This window comes from Aptenodytes forsteri, unplaced genomic scaffold (assembly GCF_000699145.1).
Source record: "Aptenodytes forsteri isolate BGI_AS27 unplaced genomic scaffold, ASM69914v1 Scaffold119, whole genome shotgun sequence".
In the NCBI taxonomy this organism is placed as follows: domain Eukaryota; kingdom Metazoa; phylum Chordata; class Aves; order Sphenisciformes; family Spheniscidae; genus Aptenodytes; species Aptenodytes forsteri.
Genome location: NW_008796165.1, coordinates 3501921 through 3523278, shown reverse-complemented (window position 1 = coordinate 3523278; position 21358 = coordinate 3501921). Strand labels below are relative to the sequence as shown.

Below are 21358 nucleotides of genomic sequence, written 5' to 3'. Positions count from 1 at the left end.
GGTGTCCCATCGGTGCTGGCAGGAAGCCACTCCTTGCATTTAGGATCTGGCAGGTCTGTCAGACCGGTCACCCACCTGGAAACAGCCACCCCATTTCCCCAGGCGATGGGACTGTCCCCGACTCATCCCGTGGCTCCGGAAGCCCCGTGGCGTTGCTGGGGTTCGCCGCAGGGGTTATGCTCTTCCCGCTGGGACCTGGCAGGTGTCGGAGCTGGCAGGGAGCCCTGAGAGAGCAGGCAGAGTCGCAGGCAGCCTGTCCTGGGCAGGACAAGCCCCCACCCCTCTGCTCCACGACATGACATGCACCCACCCTGCAAGCCCCTCTCCCACCCTCAGGTCACCAGCAAGGAGGAGCGCAGCCCTCTCCTGTCCCCAGCGCCAGGCCAGTGGCATCGGCCAGCTGCAGCTCCCGGCAGCTGCCTCTGGGTTACTGTGCTGGAGGAGTCAGCAGTGAAACCAGGCTGGGGACAGCCTGAGCAGGGGAATCCCTCTGCCTCCCCTAAAAAAGGCCAAAGGCAGCAGAAGAAAGAGGCCAGCCAAGCTTGTTTGATAGCTTTATTGCTTCTGTGATATGACTGAATTGACGTGACATAAGCCGGCTTGGAGGAGTCTGCAAGACTCTTGCCCTCCCTGCCTAGAGGGGAAATTAAAAAAAAATCGCATAAACTAAAACTAATTTTAAAAACTCATTGAGTTCTTGCATCTCAGCTTGGTACAGTACCGGCGAGCGCACTGGCCTTTGGAGGGAGTCCCTGTGCAGGCTGTGCAAGGAGCTGGTGCCCGGAGGGGCTGGGTAGTGGCCCGGGTCGCCTGCACCGAAGGACATGTCTCTAATACTGCGTGTGATGCACACTTGGGCCGATGGCACGCGCCGTGCTGGTGCCAGTGGAGCTCAGCATGGCAGCTGCCTCCTTGCCAGGCAGTCTGAAAGCCCTTGACTGTCCCCTGGTGCTGCCCATACGCAGCCTGCCTGCCCCTGTTTGACACAGACAGATAGCCCTGTCCTGACACCTTCCCCCTCTCCCAGCAGTGCCCGCACTGAGGGGTAAAGCAGGATGGCAGGGCAGGGCCTCCTTGCTGCTCCCTCCCAGGAAAAGGAGATGCTGGAAGTCCAGAGATGCTGGGCTGATGGATGCTGGGCCGCAGAGCATCCCGCTGCTGCCTCATGCTCCCTGGCTGCAGTGCCTCTGTTTGGCACGTGTGAGCTTGAGGCCACAGCATGGCCAGCCCTAACAGTGTGAGCTGGTGGAGGGAGCGCGACGCCAGGGTGGCGGGCACTGGGGAGGGCTGTACGCCACAAATGCAGCCTGTGCTTATGGTGTGGTCAGCGCAGCAGCAGCTCTCTGGCAGCCCCTCTCCCCTGGAGCAGCACATGCTGGCTGGCCTGCAGCTCCCCAGACCTGCTCTCTGCACCAGCTGGAGCAAAACCCTGCTGCAGGAGCTGGCTCCCCGACCTCCCTGCACTTCCCCGGCCTCTCTCTAGGCAGGTTCCCTGCCACCCGAGTGGCCTTTCTGCACCGCAGTGCGTCAGAGGTGCCAGGCAACTCCGCTCTATATTTAGGCTGTGGAGAATTCCCCTGGGCTCTCCCTTCCAAGCTGAAAAGGTGAGTCACTGCGAGGGAGAGGCCAAGACTCACATCTGTCCCACTGACCCTGCTCTGACCCGTGTGCACCGCTCCGAGCTGGCAGGACTGCAGCGTTTCAGAGGGCGGGAGGTGGCTGCAGGTGCACGTGGGGAGGCAGCCAAAGGAACAGCATCCAGGAGTGAAACCCAGCGCTGCACATTGCTTCCGGGGCTGGGGTGCACACCCCTATCACCTGGCCGTAGGGCTGCTCCGTGGGTGTGCTTGCCCCACCAATGTCAAATGGGACAGTGAGTTAGAGGGGAGCCTTTGGCCCCCAAACAACCCCCCACCCTCTCTTTCCTTCTACTTGCAGGTGGTCCTGACCCACTACAGTCACCCTGGGCCATGCACTCATCTATTCAGCCTGGGCACTTCTGCCTGGAGACCCTCATGAAGGTCGAGGGAAGGGCTTGGAGTCACCTCCCTGGTCTGCAGGGATAGCTTCCCATCAGGACCAGTCCCTGGCCGTGGTGGGGAGCTAGGATGCCGGGGAAAGCAGAGCAGGGGTCATGCTCTCTCCTTGGACCTGGAGCCAGTGCGCTGGAAGATAAAGGTGCCCTGTAGCTTTGTAGTGCTCAATGAAACGGACTAAATCAAATTAATGCCATCACAAGCCTCCATGGGGGTGCTTCCCCCGGGGGGTGGAGAGAAGCCCAGCACGGACATGGAAGACTCTTCACCTCCCTCCTCCTCCTCCTGGGTGCAGCCACCTGCTCTCTGGCATCTCAGCTCACTGTAGCATACGGATGCAGCCCATCACCCTGTCACTGCCCCAGGGCTCCCACAGCAGCTGGTTAAAGACCCAGTTCAAGCTCTAAGGCAGAGGGCAGGTGCCCACTCTTCCCCAGCCACAACCTCGGCCAGGTCCCCCCCAGGCACCCCCACTGCCACCGTGGCAGGGACTCTTGGGACGATGGTCCCAGGTCCAGGCTGACACAGGAACCGCAAAGGGAGTGTCGTCTGGCAAGAGCCATGGAAATCCAGTCCCTTGGGCTCCTTGAGCCGGAAAAACAAATTGGGAGAGAATATTCAAAGAAGTATCTGCCACAGCATATGCTCAAAGACCTGCTGGAAACCCCAGCTCTCCATGCTGGAAACCTCACAGAGCATCCTGGTGGGAGGCATGTACCGGGGGGAGCAGGGACTGCCTGGCTGGGAGGCCAGAGGGACAAGGGAAGGGACATGGGAAGGGGAAAGGGAAGGGAGAGCCTCCCAGCATCTGTCTTCTGCAGCCTGGAAAAGGCAGGATCTTTGAGCTGCTCCCAGACTGCAAGGCAAGCAGCAGCCAGGACCAGAAGCTGGACAGGACTTGCCCCTGAGCAAGCTCCTTGGCTACGTGCACACCATGCAGGAGAGGCTCCTGAGGTGCACATCCCATGCCCGTCTGTGGGCAGCACCCAGCACCATGTCCTGAGAGCTGCCTCTGCCTGCAGCCTGGTCTCAAACCATTCTGTTTGCTCCTCTGCCCCACACCTGGGTCACTGCCTGCCGTTCCTGCACGTCCCCTCTGGGGGTCTCAGCCCCAGAGCCACAGCCCCCTGCAAGTCAGCGGGAGCAGAGGTGACCCAGGGGAACCATGCGAGCCCTGCTCTGAGCATCCCTTGTCCATGTCAGGGCCATGTTCTCCCTTCAGCTCAGAGCAAGGCAGTCTGCAATCCTTGGGCTACGTCAGATGTAGTGCCAAGACCATGAGCCCAGCCAGCATCCCTCTGGGATCCCCCCTCCACTGACCCCAGCACTGGCTGGCTGCACGTTGGTGCCTCGACACACAGGGACTCGGCTCGGGACAGTGCCCATGGGCGCAGTCCAGTCTGCTCCAGGCTAGGAGAGCGTGGGAGCTGATTTCCACCTGTAACCATTCCCCTGGCAATCCCCCTTCTGCCCACGCTCTCCAGGTGGATGACACCACCCCGCTGTCCTTGCACTCGGCCACGTTGCTCAGTTTATTCCAGCTCCTCTGAAATACGTATACAAATCAAATGTGCAAATACTGCATCTCGGGATCAAGACGGCAAAGGAAGGAACGTGCTCCTGAGAGCAGGAGGAGCAGCAGTGCTAGAGCAGCACGGGAGGAGCTTGGAAATGAAGTGAGCAGGGGCCGAGCAGAGGGTGAGGGTTCCCAGCAGGCCCCCACCCATGCCAGCAGGCTCCATCATCACCGAGGTCACACATCACTTAAATAGGAAACATGATCGAGTCTGGAACGTAAAACAAACATCTTCGGCAGCCTGCTCTCAAACTGTAAAGCTTCAGATCTCCGCGCAAGATCTGACCTCCTTCCAAAGAATAAATTACTCTCCCACACAAAAATAAAACGAGATGCTGTCCAGAAACGGTGACACCAATCTGCACGGACTCCACAGCGGCCCTGCACAGCAGGCACAAACCAAGAGGCCTGAAAGCCTTGAGCACAATGAGACAAGGTCCTCAGCGCCGTGACAGGCAGGAAGGTGGGGAGGATCTGCTGCAGGCAGAGAAAGCCATCGGCTCCCCGCTCCACCTTGGGGTCAGGGCAGAGGCAGAGCAGGGCAAACGGCTATGGAAAACGCAGCCAAGTAAGTGGCTGCTGCTGCTGCCTCTATGCGGGAAGCAAGGAAAAGTGTAGAAAAACAAACCCATGCTCATCTCCATCCAGAAGCTCCAAGTGGAGAACGAGGGAAAGCCATTATTCTCCGTTCGAATTATAGCAGCACCAACGACACCGAAGTTTTGGACGGATTTGTTTTCCTGGGGAAAGGTCTGAGGCCGGTGACAACACAGATGGAGCATGGAGAGGCCAGGCTTTTCGCAGGGCTGTGCACAAGCAGACTTTGCCTCGCACCTTGGTATTCCTAGTATGATTCCAGCAGAGTTTCTTTTAAAAAATAATACTTTGTACATTCAGGCATTGCTGCCTAAGGGCAGCGTCACCTCCCATTTGGCACAAATCGTTTTATTCACAAACCTTTCTTCTCTCTCCTGAGTCTTTCCTGTTTAATTCAGGACACAGAAGATCCGTCTGCGATGCAGAGTTCAAAAACGGCCCACTCAGTCCCTTGCCCACCTCCTGCCAGCTCTAGGCCTGGAGGCAGCAGATGCAACCCTCATGCAGACTGGCAATGTGAGAGGGTCTTCCCAGAGCACCTGGGCATCTCTGTGTGTCTTCAGTGAGGTGGGATTCTTGCGGGGGGGCTGCCAGTGCCTGCTCCTGGAGCTGCAGCGTGCTTCTTTGTCTCCTCCCTTGGAGGCAGTGGCTGCAGCCACTCAAATCCCACTGGTTAGGTCAGTGATGACTCGGGCTTTCACCAGCTTCCGCAGGAACTCCTTCTCCCGCTGGATATTGTGCGTCCAGGACTGGAAGGAAATGGGAAAGACAGGAGGTCAGCAGCTACCATGGCCAAGCATGCTCCCATTCCCCACGTTGCAGGAGACTCCAGTTGGGGCAGGGCAGTGGCTTCTGCCAAGGAGACAGACCCTGCTGCAGACCAGAAAAGCCCTTGCAGACCACGGGCCATCTCTTATCCAAAGCCGATACAGCCCCCAGGGTCAGACCCGTGTACCTGAGGTAGGAGGTCTCCCCATGGGCTGGGTGAAGTTTTTTTGGCATGGGGAGATCTGGGCAACCCAGGTACCTTGGGCAGATGTAGCTGGTTGCAGTGCCCTCCCAAGCCACAGCACACAAGAGTCCAACAGCACATCATTAATGGTGATGTGTGCCGGGGAGCAGAGCTGGCAGAGAACATGGTGGCAAAACATGTCGTACCCACATACAGCTCCCTGCCAAGGGAGGTCTCTGGGGAATGCATGGGGGTACATGCAGCTGAAAAGCCCCAAGACCAGCCCCATCAAGGCCGGCTCTTGCCTCCACTAGCCCTATCAAGAGGAAATCACACGCTAAAGTTTACGCTAATACAATGCGAAGGGTGAAATGGCCACATCTCCCAGCCAGGCCTGTCAGAGCAATCATTGCTATAGCTGGTGTCAGCCCACCCAGATGTGTTCCCTGCAGCAGGCTTTAGCCGCTATCAAGGCATCTGCCATCACCCCCCTGTGCTGGTACTATTAAAGCACTTAATGAAAGCAGTAAGTGGTTTGTCCCCTGGGGAGACCAAGGCAGAGCAGGGAAAAGCAACTTTCCCCAAAATCTCCCAACAGGACAAGAATCCCAGTAAATGAATCCAGGTCTCCAGCACAGTGCTCTGGCCAGCAGGTAATCTCAGCTCTAAAGATGAACTGGACCATGATAAAATCACTCTACAGGAGCCTCCCTGAAATGATCTCAACGAACAAAGCGCCAGCCCAACGAGCCCTCTGAGGGCACTTTGTCATAGGTATCTAAACCCAGTTTACCCACTGCAAAACCGTGTGCACCTGCCTGCAAAGCACTGATTGCATCCATCACACACAATGTGCATGTGGCTCTCCTGTCATCTGTGGATGTCCTGTCCTGTTCAGAGCAAGCAGCTCTCAGCCACGACTGCTGACTGTGTGGGACAGACAGCCCCGGTCATGGTGTGGAGCCTTCTGCCAAGAGGTCCAAGGGACTGAAAGTCCCTCTCTAGATCTCCAGCACATTTTGGAAATACCTCTCTTGCCGCTACTGTGAGTTTACAAGCCACTTCCATCCCCTCAGTGCACAGGAATGATGACAGTTCAAGCTGCTAAGGAAAGTTCAGGCAGGTCTTATCTTGTAACCTGTGTTAGAAGTCTTTGACTTCCTCTGCTTCCAGTGACACTTTTACGTGAATGCTGCAAAGGGTGCACCAAGCACCAGGAACAACAGGGCCACACGTGGTAAACCGTGCTGGTGCTCTTTGGGACTCTGAAAACGCAGAAGACCTTGTCTCTAAACTGAAAAGATGCTGCCCAGAAACAACTCAGTGCTTGGCTTCTGCTAGCATAAAAGCAGAAATTGAAAACTGGCACTGGGAAGAAAGCTGGCTCGTAAAAGGAAAAAAGCATGAATTTCAGAAAGCAGCAGTGGGAGCAATGGTGGTGCAGAGCAGAGGGAGCTGGGAGAGCAGGGCTGCGTGTGCCTGTCACTTGGAGCCACAGAGCCAGGATCCCCCAATGTGCTGGAAACAGTCCCACATGTGGCATGTCAGTGGGGGGTCCTGGGCTTGGCCCCTGCCATGCAACAGCGTCTCTTCTGACAACACAGCCCCTTGCTAGGAACGCACAGCACCGGCAGAGGCAGCCAAGTGTGCGTGTGTGCTCCTGCCAACAGGCAGTGAGCAGCTGTCTGCTGGCACAGAGGCCATGCTGGGAACACCAGGTCTCGATGCATTCACTTACATCTGGCTGGGCTTGTTGTTCAAAGCCTATCTGGAGCACCAGGGAGCCTGATGTGCCTGACACATCACAGCACAAGCTGATCCCTCCTTCACATCTTTCAGCCTCATCAAACAGTATGAGAAAACAACTGGTTTCACCCAGTACAACCTGCTTGCATCCCTTGGTATGGACGGTAACTGGGGAAGCAGCCACTTCTAGGCAAACTCAAACCACCTAAAACCTCATCACAGGCCACATCCACGTGCCTTATCTGATGGCAAGGGGAAATCTGCTTCGTGAAAGGTACAAGTCGAGCATGATTTTAAGTACAGAAGGTGGATAATAAAATTTTGGGCGATACAATTGCAGTCTCTCACATTACAGCTAGGTCTGACTCCTGCACTGACTGCAAGGCTTCTGGCAAGACCTATAAACTTCTGGCTGTTCAGCATTCCAGGCTGTTCTATATCCTGGGCACTGCCACAAACTCCTCTTTCCAAGCAGAAAGCCACATGTAAGGGAATTCAGCCTCCCATTCGATCCATGAATCTTAGTGGTGTCCGCGGCAGCACTCTCAAGTGTTTTGTGGTTGAATGTAAGACCACAGAGGAAGAGGATTCCCCAGTGAGGACGGGCTTTCGTCCACCCCAAAGAGCACTAGCAGAGCGCTCGCTTGGTGTGGTGCTGCTCCCCCCGCGCCTGACAGCAACGCGGGCAGGAGGGATGAGGCATGTCTTCAACACCAGCTCCAGTTACTGATTACAGGAGAGGGACTCACCCCACTGACAGACAGAGCTAATCAGGCAAAGGAAGCTGCATTCCAGCCCCAGCGGCTGCAGTGGGGAGAAGAGCTGGAGCAGATTTCTCAAAACTCCCAGACAGAGGCAGGCGGGCTCTGTGAGCCGGCTGCAGGGTCTCATGAAAAGCCAGGCCTTGGCAGGCTCAGTTTGCTTTGGGGCCAGGACCATGTCATGGCTGTTGTAAGGGGAAGTTCTCTTTTGCCACCCCTCACTGGGTAAGCTGAGGTGCTCTGTGTAACCAAGCTCATAGGAAAGTTGTCCTGGAAATCTTTCAGCTGACTCAGCATCCTGAGCTGCAGCAGGATGGTAAGAAAGAGGCAATGCTTCGGCCACCTGCGTTCTCACAGACAGGGCTGTGCTGTCAGAGTGCTCATTTTGACATTTGAAGCAGAGCATTGTGAGCAGAATCCACACCTGGAGAAGGATTACATTAAGCAGCTGCAACACTGGTGGTTTATTCCTGCTACTACTGCAAAGAAGCCTCCTGCCCTCAGATGCTGGATGCACTTTGGCTGTGCTGGCAAGATGCTCACTGTCCCTTCTGACTGCTTTGACCCTCTCTTCCCGTCACACTGAGCCACTACTGCCTCATTTCCTACTCCTGTATGCCGGATTATCCACATTCACAAAGCTCCTGCCCTGAGTCCTGAAGCTACACCTCAGCATCACAAGCAGAAAACTCCAGCTCTTCTCTCATGAATCTGCACCTCCAGACAGCAACAGAGCAGCTCGGAGCATTCACTGCCACCTCCACCTTCTTGTCCCTACACATCACTACCACCACTGCTCCTGCAACCTGGCAGACTGGCTCTGCCCTCTCCCCCCTCTGCCGCTCGCATCAAGCAGGTGGCTGGTACAGCTTAGAATCATAGAATCATTTAGGTTGAGAAAGACCCTTAAGATCATTGAGTCTGACCGTTTCTTTCCACTTGTGCAAACAAATGGGCTGCTTGTCTGAGCCCACAGCCGGAGTAACGAACTCCTGGGAGCTCCACCAGGAACGTCCACAAATGGGCTGCTTGTCTGAGCCCACAGCTGGAGTAACAAACTCCTGGGAGCTCCACCAGGAACGTCACAGGAGGCTCCAGAGCCCTTCTTGCTGTTTGGGGAGCAGGCTGGGATTTCCTTTGCTTCGGGTTTCTCTATGATTAGTAAATGTTTGCTCTTTTCAGTGGAGAGAGAAACAGCAGGAGGAGAGTCGCTCTGCAAGCAGATGCACTGTTATGGCTGTCCATCCCAGAGAGGTGGCAGTGGGTCTGATGTGTGATCGTTTGGTCACAGTTATTAGATCAAAATTTATCATCTGTTAAAGCCACCTTTCAGGGTTATGCAAATGCAGCAGCCCCAAACCACCCGTCCTTTTTTTCTTGACGACTCCACAAGGAAGCACAAAACATCCTCTGTCCCTTCAAGAGAAGCCAAGTAGAATATTTTAAGACTAAGAAAATGTTTCAGAGACCAACCCAGGAGGAGGGTAAGCTCCCCATCTGTAATCAATTACAATCGGGGAATGCCTCAGCTTCAGAGCACATTAGTCTTATCAAGTATATTGCAATATCTTAAAATACAGGAAGATTAAATCAGAGAGAGTGAAGTCAATGTGGAATGCATTCAAGAAAAACAGAGAGTTGTAAAGCAGGAGGTTTCTCAGTTCTGTTACGTCCTCTGTATTTCTGCAAGTCAGCAGCACGTCTCCCCGAAAACCTGCACAGAAACCCCAGCAGCAGCAAGAAGTGCTACTTCACTGGTAACAGTCGGTTTCCAGTCTCCACTGGTGCTAATTTATCTCTACCTTTAACCTGTACTGCCTTGTCTCGAGAGCTGCTTATTTTTCATGATTCTGCCTTGCCCACGCCCTTGCTCTGGTCCTGGCATGGTGACCACGCACAGTAGGTGTTTTATGGCTACCCCCGAGCCGCAGTTTCACCTCCCAATGCACCTCCCATGACACCAGTGCCCTGCCTTGTTCAGAACCTGTTGCCCCCTCCTCTCTCAGTCCATTCGCCGGGACATGGCAGCACCGCAGACTGCCCCGTTCCACCTGCACCCCTTGGGAGTCACACGTACTGAAACAAAAGAGAGGGCTGGACACCCTCCTCTTTTCATGTTTGGGAAAGATTTACTCACAGCTCCTTTAAACCCAGTCATTCTTATACCAACTTGAAACTTTAAACAGCTCCTTTAGCTCCTGCTTATTCTTAATACATATAAAGAGGGCAATTGTATCTCTTCTCAGTCTTCATTTTACCAAGCTAAACAAGCCATATTTTCTTTTTCCTTCTACCAAAAGAAGCTGTTCATTTTCTCTATGAAAACTGGGAAATTTCCCATAAGCATCGTAGCTTCCTCTGTCCCTATTTACTCCAAATTTACTTCTCAGGAAGCAGAAAAAGGACTCACCATTGCCTCATGCAGAGGCAATTCTCTGTCTCTACAAGAAGTCCTTTCCTCAAGTCTTTCCAGAGCTGTACTTGCCTTTTTTTTCATAGTAACAGCCTGGCACCCTGAATCATCCTGCAATTTATTCATACCTATCCAAGCATTTTCCTCCTTTGCCATTGCCAAATAATGCTTTCCCAGCTTAGTGTCAAAACTTCTGTTATTGCCCCGAACAGCATGACCTTCCATTCACACTTTTAGGTTTCATGCCACCCAGTTTACTCCTGTTCTCAAGGTGCTCATGGTCTTCCTGGATGGTATTTTGATCCTCCTTTGTATTGACCACACCTGGTTTTCTATCATCAAATTCCACTTGCACACCATTGCCTTCTGTGCCAAAAATCATTAAAGCAAACACTAAACATGACCTCCTGCGGGGGAACTCCCAGCCATCCATTCAGTGCTGCTCTTTGTGTTCTCCTTTAGAGAGACTATTCACATACAGGTGTTGCACCAAACCGTAGCTTCTGAAGCTTAACTAATAATATCTCACATGGCACAGTATCGCACGCTTAACTGAACTTCAGACAGACTGCGCTACTACACTTCCTCTGTTCCCAGAATGATTTATTTTTTTTTTTTTTTACTCAAATGAAGATATTTAATTAGTTTTTGTAACCTGTCTTTGGTAAATCCATGTTGTGTTTTACTTTCAGGATTTAATTATTCTTTCATTTAAACTCTGCTCTGAAGTTCTGAATAGTACCTCTGAGGTCAGATTAAGAGGTCTGAATTTGACAGGATTATTTTCCTTGCCTCACTCCCATCCCCCCAAAAAAGAAAGGAAAAAAGAGGTATTATGTCCACTACAATCTAATCCTGTGGAACCATGTGTAACCTGATAGATTTATTGAGGACCTTTTCCTCTGGACTTGCAGCTTAATTGGCTCAACAGCACAGCGGTTGGAACAGAGATCTCTCAGGCTCTCACACCTAGTGCATTAGCTTCAACAGCTTTTGCCTTTTGCTGCTGACCCAGTCATTTTCCATTTCTATGAACTTCTCACCGCAAGCCACCCTTTCACTCACGTTCATCATATCACCCTTATGGAGGTAATATATTCATTCACATGGTTCCCACTTCGGCTCTTTAATCCCTACACCTTCTGCTCCTTTCACCTCCCTGGATGCCACAGCCCTGGTAATTCTTTCCTTGTTTCCATATTATTTGTTTGGCAGGAGACTGTCCAGTGTTTGTTTATTTTCCTTCGCAAGATCTAATTCAGCTTGACTTTTACCAGTTTTCACTTTATCCTTGTCCCTTCCAACCGTCAGGGTGAAGTCTCCTCACTGCCTGATGCTCTCTCCCACTCCTGTTATTTCTCACATCACTGTGAAACGTTGTTATGAAGTTATGTCTACAGCCTTTTCCTGCCAGTTCCCCCCTTGCTGCAAACATGAATTGCAGATAATTTTTGCACTTTTGAAAAAAAAAAAAAAAAATCTCAAGCCTACAATGAGTCCACAAGCTCTTCAGTGCATCTGCTTTTGGTAGCTCCATTCTCCTAGGCTAGGCCTAAATTCAGAGAAGTCACAGTCTGCACAGCATGTCCCAATTCCACTGAGTGCCCTGCCAGCACAGCTGAGTGCCCCCCCGCAGTCTAGATACAGCCCTGCTTATCAAGCTCCCTCCTTTTGGAAGCAAACTCTGAGTTATAACATCCCTTCCGTTGCCTTTCCATTTAATTTAACCATGAAGGCACTTGATCAAAGGCTATTTCCTAAAATGTCCCACTGCAAGCTCTTCATGCCTGCTAAAAACAGCTCTGAAAGGCCATTAGCTCTTTTTGTGCCCTCATGGTTAAGAGGAGCTGTGCTAGCTAATGCATCTCGCAATACCTGGGCTCTCCCCTTGACAGTAATACTGGCTGCTAACATACATCCATGACAGCGCAATTTCTGGTAGTACCTAGCACCCCTACAGAGGTCTGTGTTCAATGTTGGGGTCAGCAGCTGGGCTCTAGCACACCCCTGTAGATCTTTTACTGTCTTTTCCTACAGAGATCTTGTCCAAACCCTAATTCTGTTTTTGTCCATCCTACAGCCTTACCCTCCTTGCTGTTATTAGCGCACAGTGGTACCCCATGAGTGTTACCATACTTCTGTCCTACTGAACAAGGCAATACCTGTGCTCTGGTCATGACTGCTATTCCATCAATCTTTTCCAGATTTCTATTACATAGACACACAGTCCTTATGCACAGGAACAGCATGTGAGGCCTTCGTTCAGCCAAAACGTTGTCAAACAGGTGGCTTTTAAACAAAGACAAAAATGTATAAACCTCATCAGTCATCACCGCTGGCCCCCAGAAAAAGCACTGCCCTTTCAGAGGTCCCCCTGCCCCAGCCCCTAACCTCCCCCTCCAAAGCTGACCTCCATTTCAGTCTGCACCATTCCTTGTACTCCAATCGCAATTCATCAGCCAGGCTCGAATAGCTGTGTTTTCAGTCTATAAATCACCAGGCTAGACATCTGCCCGGCTTTCAAAGGAGTTTTGTTCTTCGTGTTGGCTACTGCGAACTTTAAGGTACTTGGAGGCCTGAAGCAGCCCAACCACCCCCTCCCAAGCAACTTGCGTTGATTTAAAATGCAAAAGACGGCTTCACAGAGAGAGCCCAGATGATGATAAAGCACTATTGTTTGTGCCTTTATGGGCCGAGACTCCAAACTTGATGTTTGTGGATTATTCTGAGAGGTAGCTGCTGGCGGGGAGAGACAGAGACAAAGCTGTGTGTCACTGCATGCTGCAGGCCACCTCCCCTGGACCTTGTGACAGCCCTTACACAGGCTGAATAAGAAGTGTTACAAGATGGTGTCCTCCAGCATCCCACAAAGACCTGTTGGGGAAGCGGAGCCAATGATCAGAAAGAAGCCATCAAAGGCAGTCGCACCACCTCCCCCTCAGGTCAGGCAGCGAGTCACTGAAGTGCTGGGCACAGCTGTATCAAAGGAGCTGACACCTCCAACAACATCGGCATTGGCGCTTGATCTGCTTCTACAGTGAAAAGGAGACCAGTCAGCAGCTCCACCGTGCGACACAAATGCTGCAGGTGGGCTCTGGATGGATAAGGGTGGCTTTTAACCACGCATTCTCCATTTTTACCAACCACAAAGTGCGTGAGGCAGTCTGCAGCCAGCTGCTGAGAAGACAGCTCGGGGTGCTCCCTGTGTTGCGCCCGAGGTGACTGCTTGTTCACATTCTTGCTCCTGCGAGAAATGACCAGGAGACTGAAGCTCACCTCTGGATCACAAGGCTGGGGAAGGCTGTGTGCTGCCAGGCTCAGGGCAGAGCACATGGAGGAGGGATGTGCTGGGAGCCAGTCTTGTGCTTCGTTCCCATGATTTAGCACAGCCTCCTGCTCTCTCAGTTTCATCAACACCTTACAGATATGTTTTTACTATTCTAAACACTGTCACTTTCCCATCCTGAAATAATTTCTGCCTGGAACACTAGCCTGTTTTGCCATTAGCAATGAAGGTCTATTGTAATCCTTATAGGCATGTTCATTCATTTTTTAATCCGGAAAAGCCTTCACTATTTTAAAATACTCCCTTTAGCAGCTCCACCGTGCGACACAAATGCTGCAGGTGGGCTCTGGATGGATAAGGGTGGCTTTTAACCACGCATTCTCCATTTTTACCAACCACAAAGTGCGTGAGGCAGTCTGCAGCCAGCTGCTGAGAAGACAGCTCGGGGTGCTCCCTGTGTTGCGCCCGAGGTGACTGCTTGTTCACATTCTTGCTCCTGCGAGAAATGACCAGGAGACTGAAGCTCACCTCTGGATCACAAGGCTGGGGAAGGCTGTGTGCTGCCAGGCTCAGGGCAGAGCACATGGAGGAGGGATGTGCTGGGAGCCAGTCTTGTGCTTCGTTCCCATGATTTAGCACAGCCTCCTGCTCTCTCAGTTTCATCAACACCTTACAGATATGTTTTTACTATTCTAAACACTGTCACTTTCCCATCCTGAAATAATTTCTGCCTGGAACACTAGCCTGTTTTGCCATTAGCAATGAAGGTCTATTGTAATCCTTATAGGCATGTTCATTCATTTTTTAATCCGGAAAAGCCTTCACTCTATTTTAAAATACTCCCTTTTTCCTCACCTCCATTTCCATGTTTCCTTCGCTATGTTCCCAGTGGATCTGACACTTCTACATTAATAGAAGACAGTGACAAAATAGAAGACCTGTGATAAAAATACACTTTTATGCAGTGCTTGGGCAGGAAGCATTACAGGACCTGAGCAAGAAATAAAAATACAATATACTATATCAAAATTCAGCTCCGATGGACTCATTGCCACGAAAACAGAAACAAGTGAGCAGACGCCTTGGCAAGGACTCAATCATTTTCTGTACAGCATTCATGGAAGCAGCCAAGGGTCAAAAGCTGTTGCAAAGTTATTTGGAATAGGGAAAACAGTAACTGAATGGAGATGACACACTTGGACATTCTGCATTTTGTAAGTTAAAACAAAGAGAGAGGATCAGAGCTGAAAAATCACCTGTGAGAATTTACACAACAGCACGGGGTCTACTGGGCAGCAGTCTCCCAGTAACAGACCAGGGAACAGCAGAGTGTCTTCATACCACCCAGAAAACCCTTGCTGAAGTGCAGGCCAGGGACTCTGTACCCCTGGCCACGATGGAGAGAAGAGGAGAGACAAGGGGGGAAGGTGCTGGGCAGCGAAGCTGGGATCGAGGGGCGGTTTTGCACTGCAAGCACTCATCTTCCAGCTCACAGCCTGAAACTCAAAGCGCTGCACCAGCGTGCTTCCAGCTCTCCGGAGCACGCTTATGAACAGAAAAGGGTCTTCTCCACCATGTCTGCCTGGATGTACTCTGGCTGGAGCACACCAAGCTACCCAGGAGAGAGGGTAAGGAAGCCATCCAGGACTAAACCAGAGAAATCTGCTCCCATGAGCACTCACAAGCACAGGAGAATCCATACGTGTTTTGCAGCCATACTGCTGACCAGGGTCCCAAAACTGTATACCTCCCCAAGACTGGTAACACCGATGAGGCTCCAAAGCATCTGCCTCCTCACAGAGCCTTTTCCTCCGGAGCAGGAAACGCCTGCCCAGCCCTCGGCAGTCTGAGATGCTGGAAGAGGCAGTGGAGGCAGCTGCCTCCTGCAGTAGCAATTGCAGCACGATCTTGGACCTTGAGGGCTTTAAGACTAAGCAAAACTATACACTCGGGCTGCCTGTTTCGCCTCTTGGAAATTCAGCTGCCAGTCCCACAGAGCAACAGGAAAAATCACATTCATTTCCACAGAGATTTTATCACCTCAGTCTTGGCACGGGAGAGGCATCTCCGCCCAGCTGTGAGCACGCGAGTGCATTTTGCTGGCTTTTTTTTATGTAATCAGAACAAATTCCTCAGAGATGAGTCACAGGGTTTCAAGGGTGTCCAGAGAGGCCTCAAGCAGGCCTCAAGTGTAAATCAGCAACACACCTTGCCAAGAGGATGCACGCTCGCCAGCAGGCCCGTTCCCCCTGTGGACACCAGGCAAGGGAAGGGGCTCAATGAATGTTCCCAGGGAGGATCCCACGAGCCACACACACGTGTGGCACCTCCAGACCCAGGACACTGCTGCTGTTTACATTTCGTCTGTTAAAGACAGTGATGGTTTCAGGGTGGAGCTGGAGTGCTTCCCTGCAGCTGCTCTCCAGGCTTAAACACTGAAGATTTTCGGTCCTCCAGGGCTGGAGGAGCCTGACAGGGGAAAGATTTGAACTTCAGAAATAGAGGTTCTGCCCCACCAAAGCCTGGTCAAACTGCAGGGGCTCCTGCCTGAGATGTTTGTTATGGTGGAACAGCTGCATCCCATGGCAATTGTTTTAGTGCTGTGATGTTGCTACATTAAGCAAACCTTTTCCGCTGCCCTACTCAGGAACGAGTACTCCAACCTGCATGGGTCTGCAGGCCAGACAGAAGACAAAGACGATACTTGCATAATTTCAAGGCAAAGCCTGCTTTAGTGGTTCCTTTAGAGGCTGAAATGTAGTGGAGGATCAGGAAGAACTAGACGTGGACGCAATCCTGGAGGTCCAAAGTAACACTGAGGAAAATGCTGTGGATGCTCTTGGGTCTTTGGGCGTCAGATCAGAAGAAACAGATAAAAACCTTGGTGGAGCTTGGCTCTGGGTCAATCTTCTTTCACTACTGCCAAGGGCAACGTTTGGCATAAGGTCCTAACGCAGGGCAGCCTCCCGATTTGCAAACCACATGCAGGTCTCTCTTCAAGCAGAGCGTGCAGGGCACTTCCAGTCTAGACTGGGGCAAATCTCTGTTTGTTGTTCTGTGAGGCAACTGCAGAAGACACAACCCAACTATCACACCCTTCACCTTTCAACTTCACCCTCAGGTGACTAACAATTACCAGCTACCATTAATATTAAATGGGAAAGAAAGAAATGCAATCCTCTCTCTACTCTTCACATTCCACAATATCACAAACAATTTGTCATATTGGTAGGGGCAGAGGCAGGAGGAGCATTAATTATTGATACTTGGGAACAGATGGCTTTTCTTGTACCAGGGCAGCGAAATGTAAGAGGAGCCTGTGGGTGAGGATGTGAGGATTAGATGGGCAGATGCATATCAGATAACCAGCCTTCAAGTGGAACAGGAACCTTCCTCCTAGAACCAGCTCCGCTGGCCTGCAGAGCTCTCATCAACAGCCCCGGCTGCAGAAACAAATCCACTGACATCTGAATTAGTGAGGCTTCACCAGAACCTTTCAACGCTCCCTCACCTCCATACAGAACATCCTGGACATGATGACTGACAGATTCCAGACAGCAGAGGCCTGACAAACCAGGCACCAACTGGTCTCTCTAGGAGACCCTACTGGTTGCATTTCACATGTTCATCCTCATCTACTGCCCTGTGCCATGCAAGGTTTATTCCTGAGACCACATACGGTGTCCAAGAATGACCCCCTCCTGTCTTCCACTGGCTTCTGCATCCCACTCAGGGTGCTGGCCTCCAGAATCAAAGATCCAAGTGATCTGGACTGGCGACTTCAATCAGAGACTCTGTCATCCAACTCTTTTTGCCAACTTTTCCCATTGATCCATGTAAGGATCAAGAGCAAGAAGACTTCATTCTTGTCAGCTCCTGTGTAGGTGTCCTTGAGGTCAGAGACACCTACCAGGCTGCAAAACAGGCCTGGCACAGGACACCTGCTGTGAATGTCCCCATGTCCAAGAGCAGACCGTGGGACTGACATCCTTATGAGACAGGAGGAACAACTGGGCAAGAGTGATTGTCCACCAAAGGCAACCGATTCACCAGAGTGGACACAGTGGCATCACAGAGACAAAGGCTTTTCCTGAAACTTTCATGAACAGTCTCTGTACCCACTGCTGGAGCCAGGCATCTGCATCCATTTTCACTCTGGTGTAGTTGTGTCTTTGCTGGAAGACTAAGGAACCAGCTGTACTGACTCAGACCGGGGCCTGGGTAGCCCACGGTCCTGCCTCAGGCAGTGGTTATAAGCAGACGCCCACGGAAGGGTCAGAACGGGGCAGGCCAATGGTGATACCTCCTCTGCTACTGCAAGAATGATATTCCTCAGCTATTTTCCGCTCGGGGACTTCACAAGCCAGACACCACCTCTGTACGCAGTGACTCAATTCAGTTTTCCTTTCTGGAAGTACCCCTTAAATCCTGTAAATGGGCACTCACTTTCCTAGCCAGGACAGATTAAATCCATGGTTATTCCATTGAGCAAGGCAGACTTTCTTGTTACCTCCACAGGCCCAGAAGGTACCTCAGGACCACAATGTGCAGTCCCTTGATATATTGGGGACCTCCTCACAGTCTTTTCCTAAACTCAGTTTGTTCTCTTGGCCTCTGCTGAGAGGTTGTTCCAAAGCCTCATTACTCTGATAATTAGACACGCTCTTCTCATTTCTCAAGCTGACTAATCACTGATTTCTAATTCTTATCAGTCTGCCTAGGGTCATGCAGCCTGCGAGAGCCCTAAGACACGTACAATCTTGTGATTTGGAAAAACAACTTTCCAGCTTCCCTCCTGGCCTGGATCAATGGCAAAGTGCTCGAGGTGAACAAATGCCAAGTGCCAGGGAACAGCTACTGTTCCTGGAACAATACAACTTTTCACAACGTGGAGTAGGATGGAGAAAGTTTCCTCACCTAGGAGCCAGTGAAGAAAGGGAAGCAATCTCAGAAAGACCTGGGCCACATCTGTGCTGGGAAAGATTGAGCTCTACCAAAAAAGCAGCAAACCTTTCCATTATAGAAGCTTTGACCAGTGTCCAAGTTTGCTCTAGTTTGGTACAAGAAATGGACAGACCTGAAAGAGCGTCTATATACTGCTGCATTATACCAACACAAGAGCTTTTGTTCCTCTAAAAATGCTGTTCATCTCACTGTGATAGTACCAGAAAATGTTTCTAATGTAGATCTGGCTTTAAAGAGCAGTCTCCACAGAGCCATGATGTGTTTACACTAGCTAACTGCCGCTGAACAGTCAGCTGAGAGCTAACATGCACAGGCTAATCTCACCTCCCCCACATTTCACAGGGGCTGAGGAGGGGATCATCTAGCAAAAGAAGCCTATGGATTAGAGAGCAATACAATGGATCAAAAAGCAGGAGGAGGCCACATCTTTTCAACCCCAGAGCAGAATTGCTCCCTTTCACCCTATTCGAGTTAACATTTATGTGAATCTTTCCCCTGCTGCTTGAAGAAGGAATCACATTATATACACATTCCAGAGAACTTTTCCCAGCAAAAATAACAGTTTTTAACACACATTGCGCTTGGGAGAATGTCTAGAATTTTACAGGCAAATGCATGGGTGAAGCTGTGTTTTGACCCATACAGGAAAGCTGTAAGTTGACATCCCAGTCAGGCTCTGGAGTCGGGGCGGTCGGCAGGCTTGGGAGGAAGATGTGCTTGGCAGGAGCTCCCTACCTCTTTGATGGCAGACATCTTGATGTTCTCATAGTAGTGCAGCGGTGCATTGGGTGAACTCATGTCATAGCCAAACCCAGCTACCGCCACCTCATCACAGTTGTGGAGCGCCATGGTTATTGCTACGCTTCCCAAGGTGGGGATGTTCTGAGAGGAGAGAAAGCAGGAATGGAAGTCATTAGCAGGTTGCCATTTCTATAACCAAAGATTTCCTTTTACTGTCTCTGCTCACAGGGGCAGTGATGCTACTAAGCAGAAAATCAGGAAAAGGGTATTTGGCTATATCTGCACATCAGCTGCCCAATGCCAGCTTGTAGGGTCAATAGCCTCCCAACTTGTAAAGAAAATCATATGTCAGCCAGCTTCCTGCAAAGCATCTAGCACAAAAGCAGCGGCTCTTGTTTGAGGCTCTATGACCTGACTCTCCAGGGGAGTATTGCAGGGCAGAGGGATTAATACAAATGGTCAGGCTCCCCTTCCACAACTTTGCTATCCTGAGAACCGGGCAGCAGATGAGCTGGAGGATGAATCACAGTGGATATGTTAGTTTTCTGAAATTAAAACAGGTGCAGATACTGGATTACAATTCTGTGCACATTACTGGCTTCCAGCTAGACTAAGGAGGAATACTTATCCCAAATGGGCCACCACACAGGAGCAGAAGTGAGGAACAGTACAAACTCTTTATTTTACTGATGGCAAAAGCAATTTAAGGAGGCCGTTAAACAGCTCTGGGAGATGGAGAGGAGATCAGGCAGACCCAGTCAGCAGTGTGCACTGAGACCCCTTTCCTTTGCTCAGGGGCACCCCCACAGGCAAAGGGCACGCCGGCCTGTGCCATACCCTTCCTAGCCACAGCATACTGGGAAGACGAGGAGCAGTGGGAAGCCAGTCAAAGATAGGTGCTAGCACTCTGAGCAGGGACACCCTGACTGTCCTCTCCATCTGCTGACCTGCCATTTGCACCAAAGTCCAGCCTTAGCCCTTCCCATTTCATCTGGCTTCTGCTGAGGCCCTGTGACAGCAGGACAGGAGGCTGCAACTCCTCTTGTGCGTTCAGATGAACATGGCTGCTGTGATAGACGAGTGTTTCCAGTGTAAAACCCTAGCTCACAGACTTTTCTAGCTCCCCTTTAGCCAGATGAATCCAGAAGTAGCTTTACCCCACGGGCTAGGGAGAGGCTGAGAAATCCACCCACATATCTTATCTTCATTTGTAGAGCATCCAACACCAGTCGTATCAAAAGTATCATGAATTCGGAGGACATGCTCAGACAGTCACCAAGGGTGACAGTCTCTTAGCTGAGATGTAGAAACCAACTGCACGCTCATATTTTGCATTTAAAATGGTTTACCCTGAACCTGTGAGCAATGCTATTGCATTTCACCTGATGTTCATAACAGGCTGGGAACACAGTGTTTTGAGTTTCTGCCTCTCATTCAAAGGAACCGGCTTTTGGCAGCACACTACCTTGCTCACTTCTGATTGCCTGACCAGTCCCAAGAGCAACATTTTCCAAGCAAAGAATGCCACCCATACCCTAGCTGAGATGTGCAGAGCTGGGAGCGCAACCCATGTGCTATGGAGAACCCCACTACAGTGCACTGGAATTACAGTAATCTGACGACAAATGTGCAAAAACTGCTTATGGCTAAATCAGTAAGACATTAAATTCAAACATTTGCAGTGCAACTGTAACAGTGCACATCTGAAATGAAAAGACCTTACTACGTCCTCCTGTGCCAGCTCTAGATGTTCGGAAAAACAGCAGAGTAATTTTGTTCTCGCTGCTTAATTTCAATTGATACTCACCACAAATAATATTGGTTTTATTCTGGTTACTTTAGTTAATCGTTAATTCACTGGTAGCCATGAAACATCAAGGAGGGGTTTAAAAAAAAAATTGGAAAAAGTTTATTAGGCAAGGATAAGAAAATGCCCCCAAATTTCAAAATACGCAAGAACATCCTGTCTTCCCAGGCATGGCAGTTCAAATTCCGATATTCTCAGCTTTATGTTTTACATAGGAGATGACATTCAGATGTCACTGGAATTGCATCAGCTGGTAAGTGGACTTGCCACAAAACCCTTTCCCTCAGCTGAGCTGTAGTTACAGTGTCCAAAACACAGTGAGTAAATGGTTACGTCCTTGAGAATGTGTCGTCGTTGGGAATAAGATGGCGTTAACACCACCCACACTCGCACTGGGCCCATTCCCACAGTACAGCTCAAGGGAGACACAGGGTCTTTCCCTAGAGGGAATTTCACTGGCCAAGTTAACATTTAAAAG

At 50.9% G+C, this 21358-nt stretch overlaps 1 protein-coding gene across 4 annotated transcripts in view; it reads right to left on the bottom strand.

The window, feature by feature from the left end:
• Positions 1–547: 547 nt before the first annotated feature.
• Positions 548–21358, bottom strand: part of ST3GAL3 (ST3 beta-galactoside alpha-2,3-sialyltransferase 3) — a 193535-nt gene continuing 172724 nt past the window's right edge. For 3 of the 4 annotated variants that reach the window (XM_009287282.2, XM_009287281.2, XM_009287283.2), the window contains 2 exons: positions 19068–19214; positions 548–4958 (listed from right to left, as the gene is read on the bottom strand). In XM_009287282.2, the coding sequence (XP_009285557.1) occupies positions 4869–4958; positions 19068–19214 (237 nt within the window). In that variant the 3' untranslated portion in view covers positions 548–4868. The remainder of the gene's footprint in view (positions 4959–19067; positions 19215–21358) is intronic. The other variant, XM_009287284.2, reaches the window with a different exon arrangement.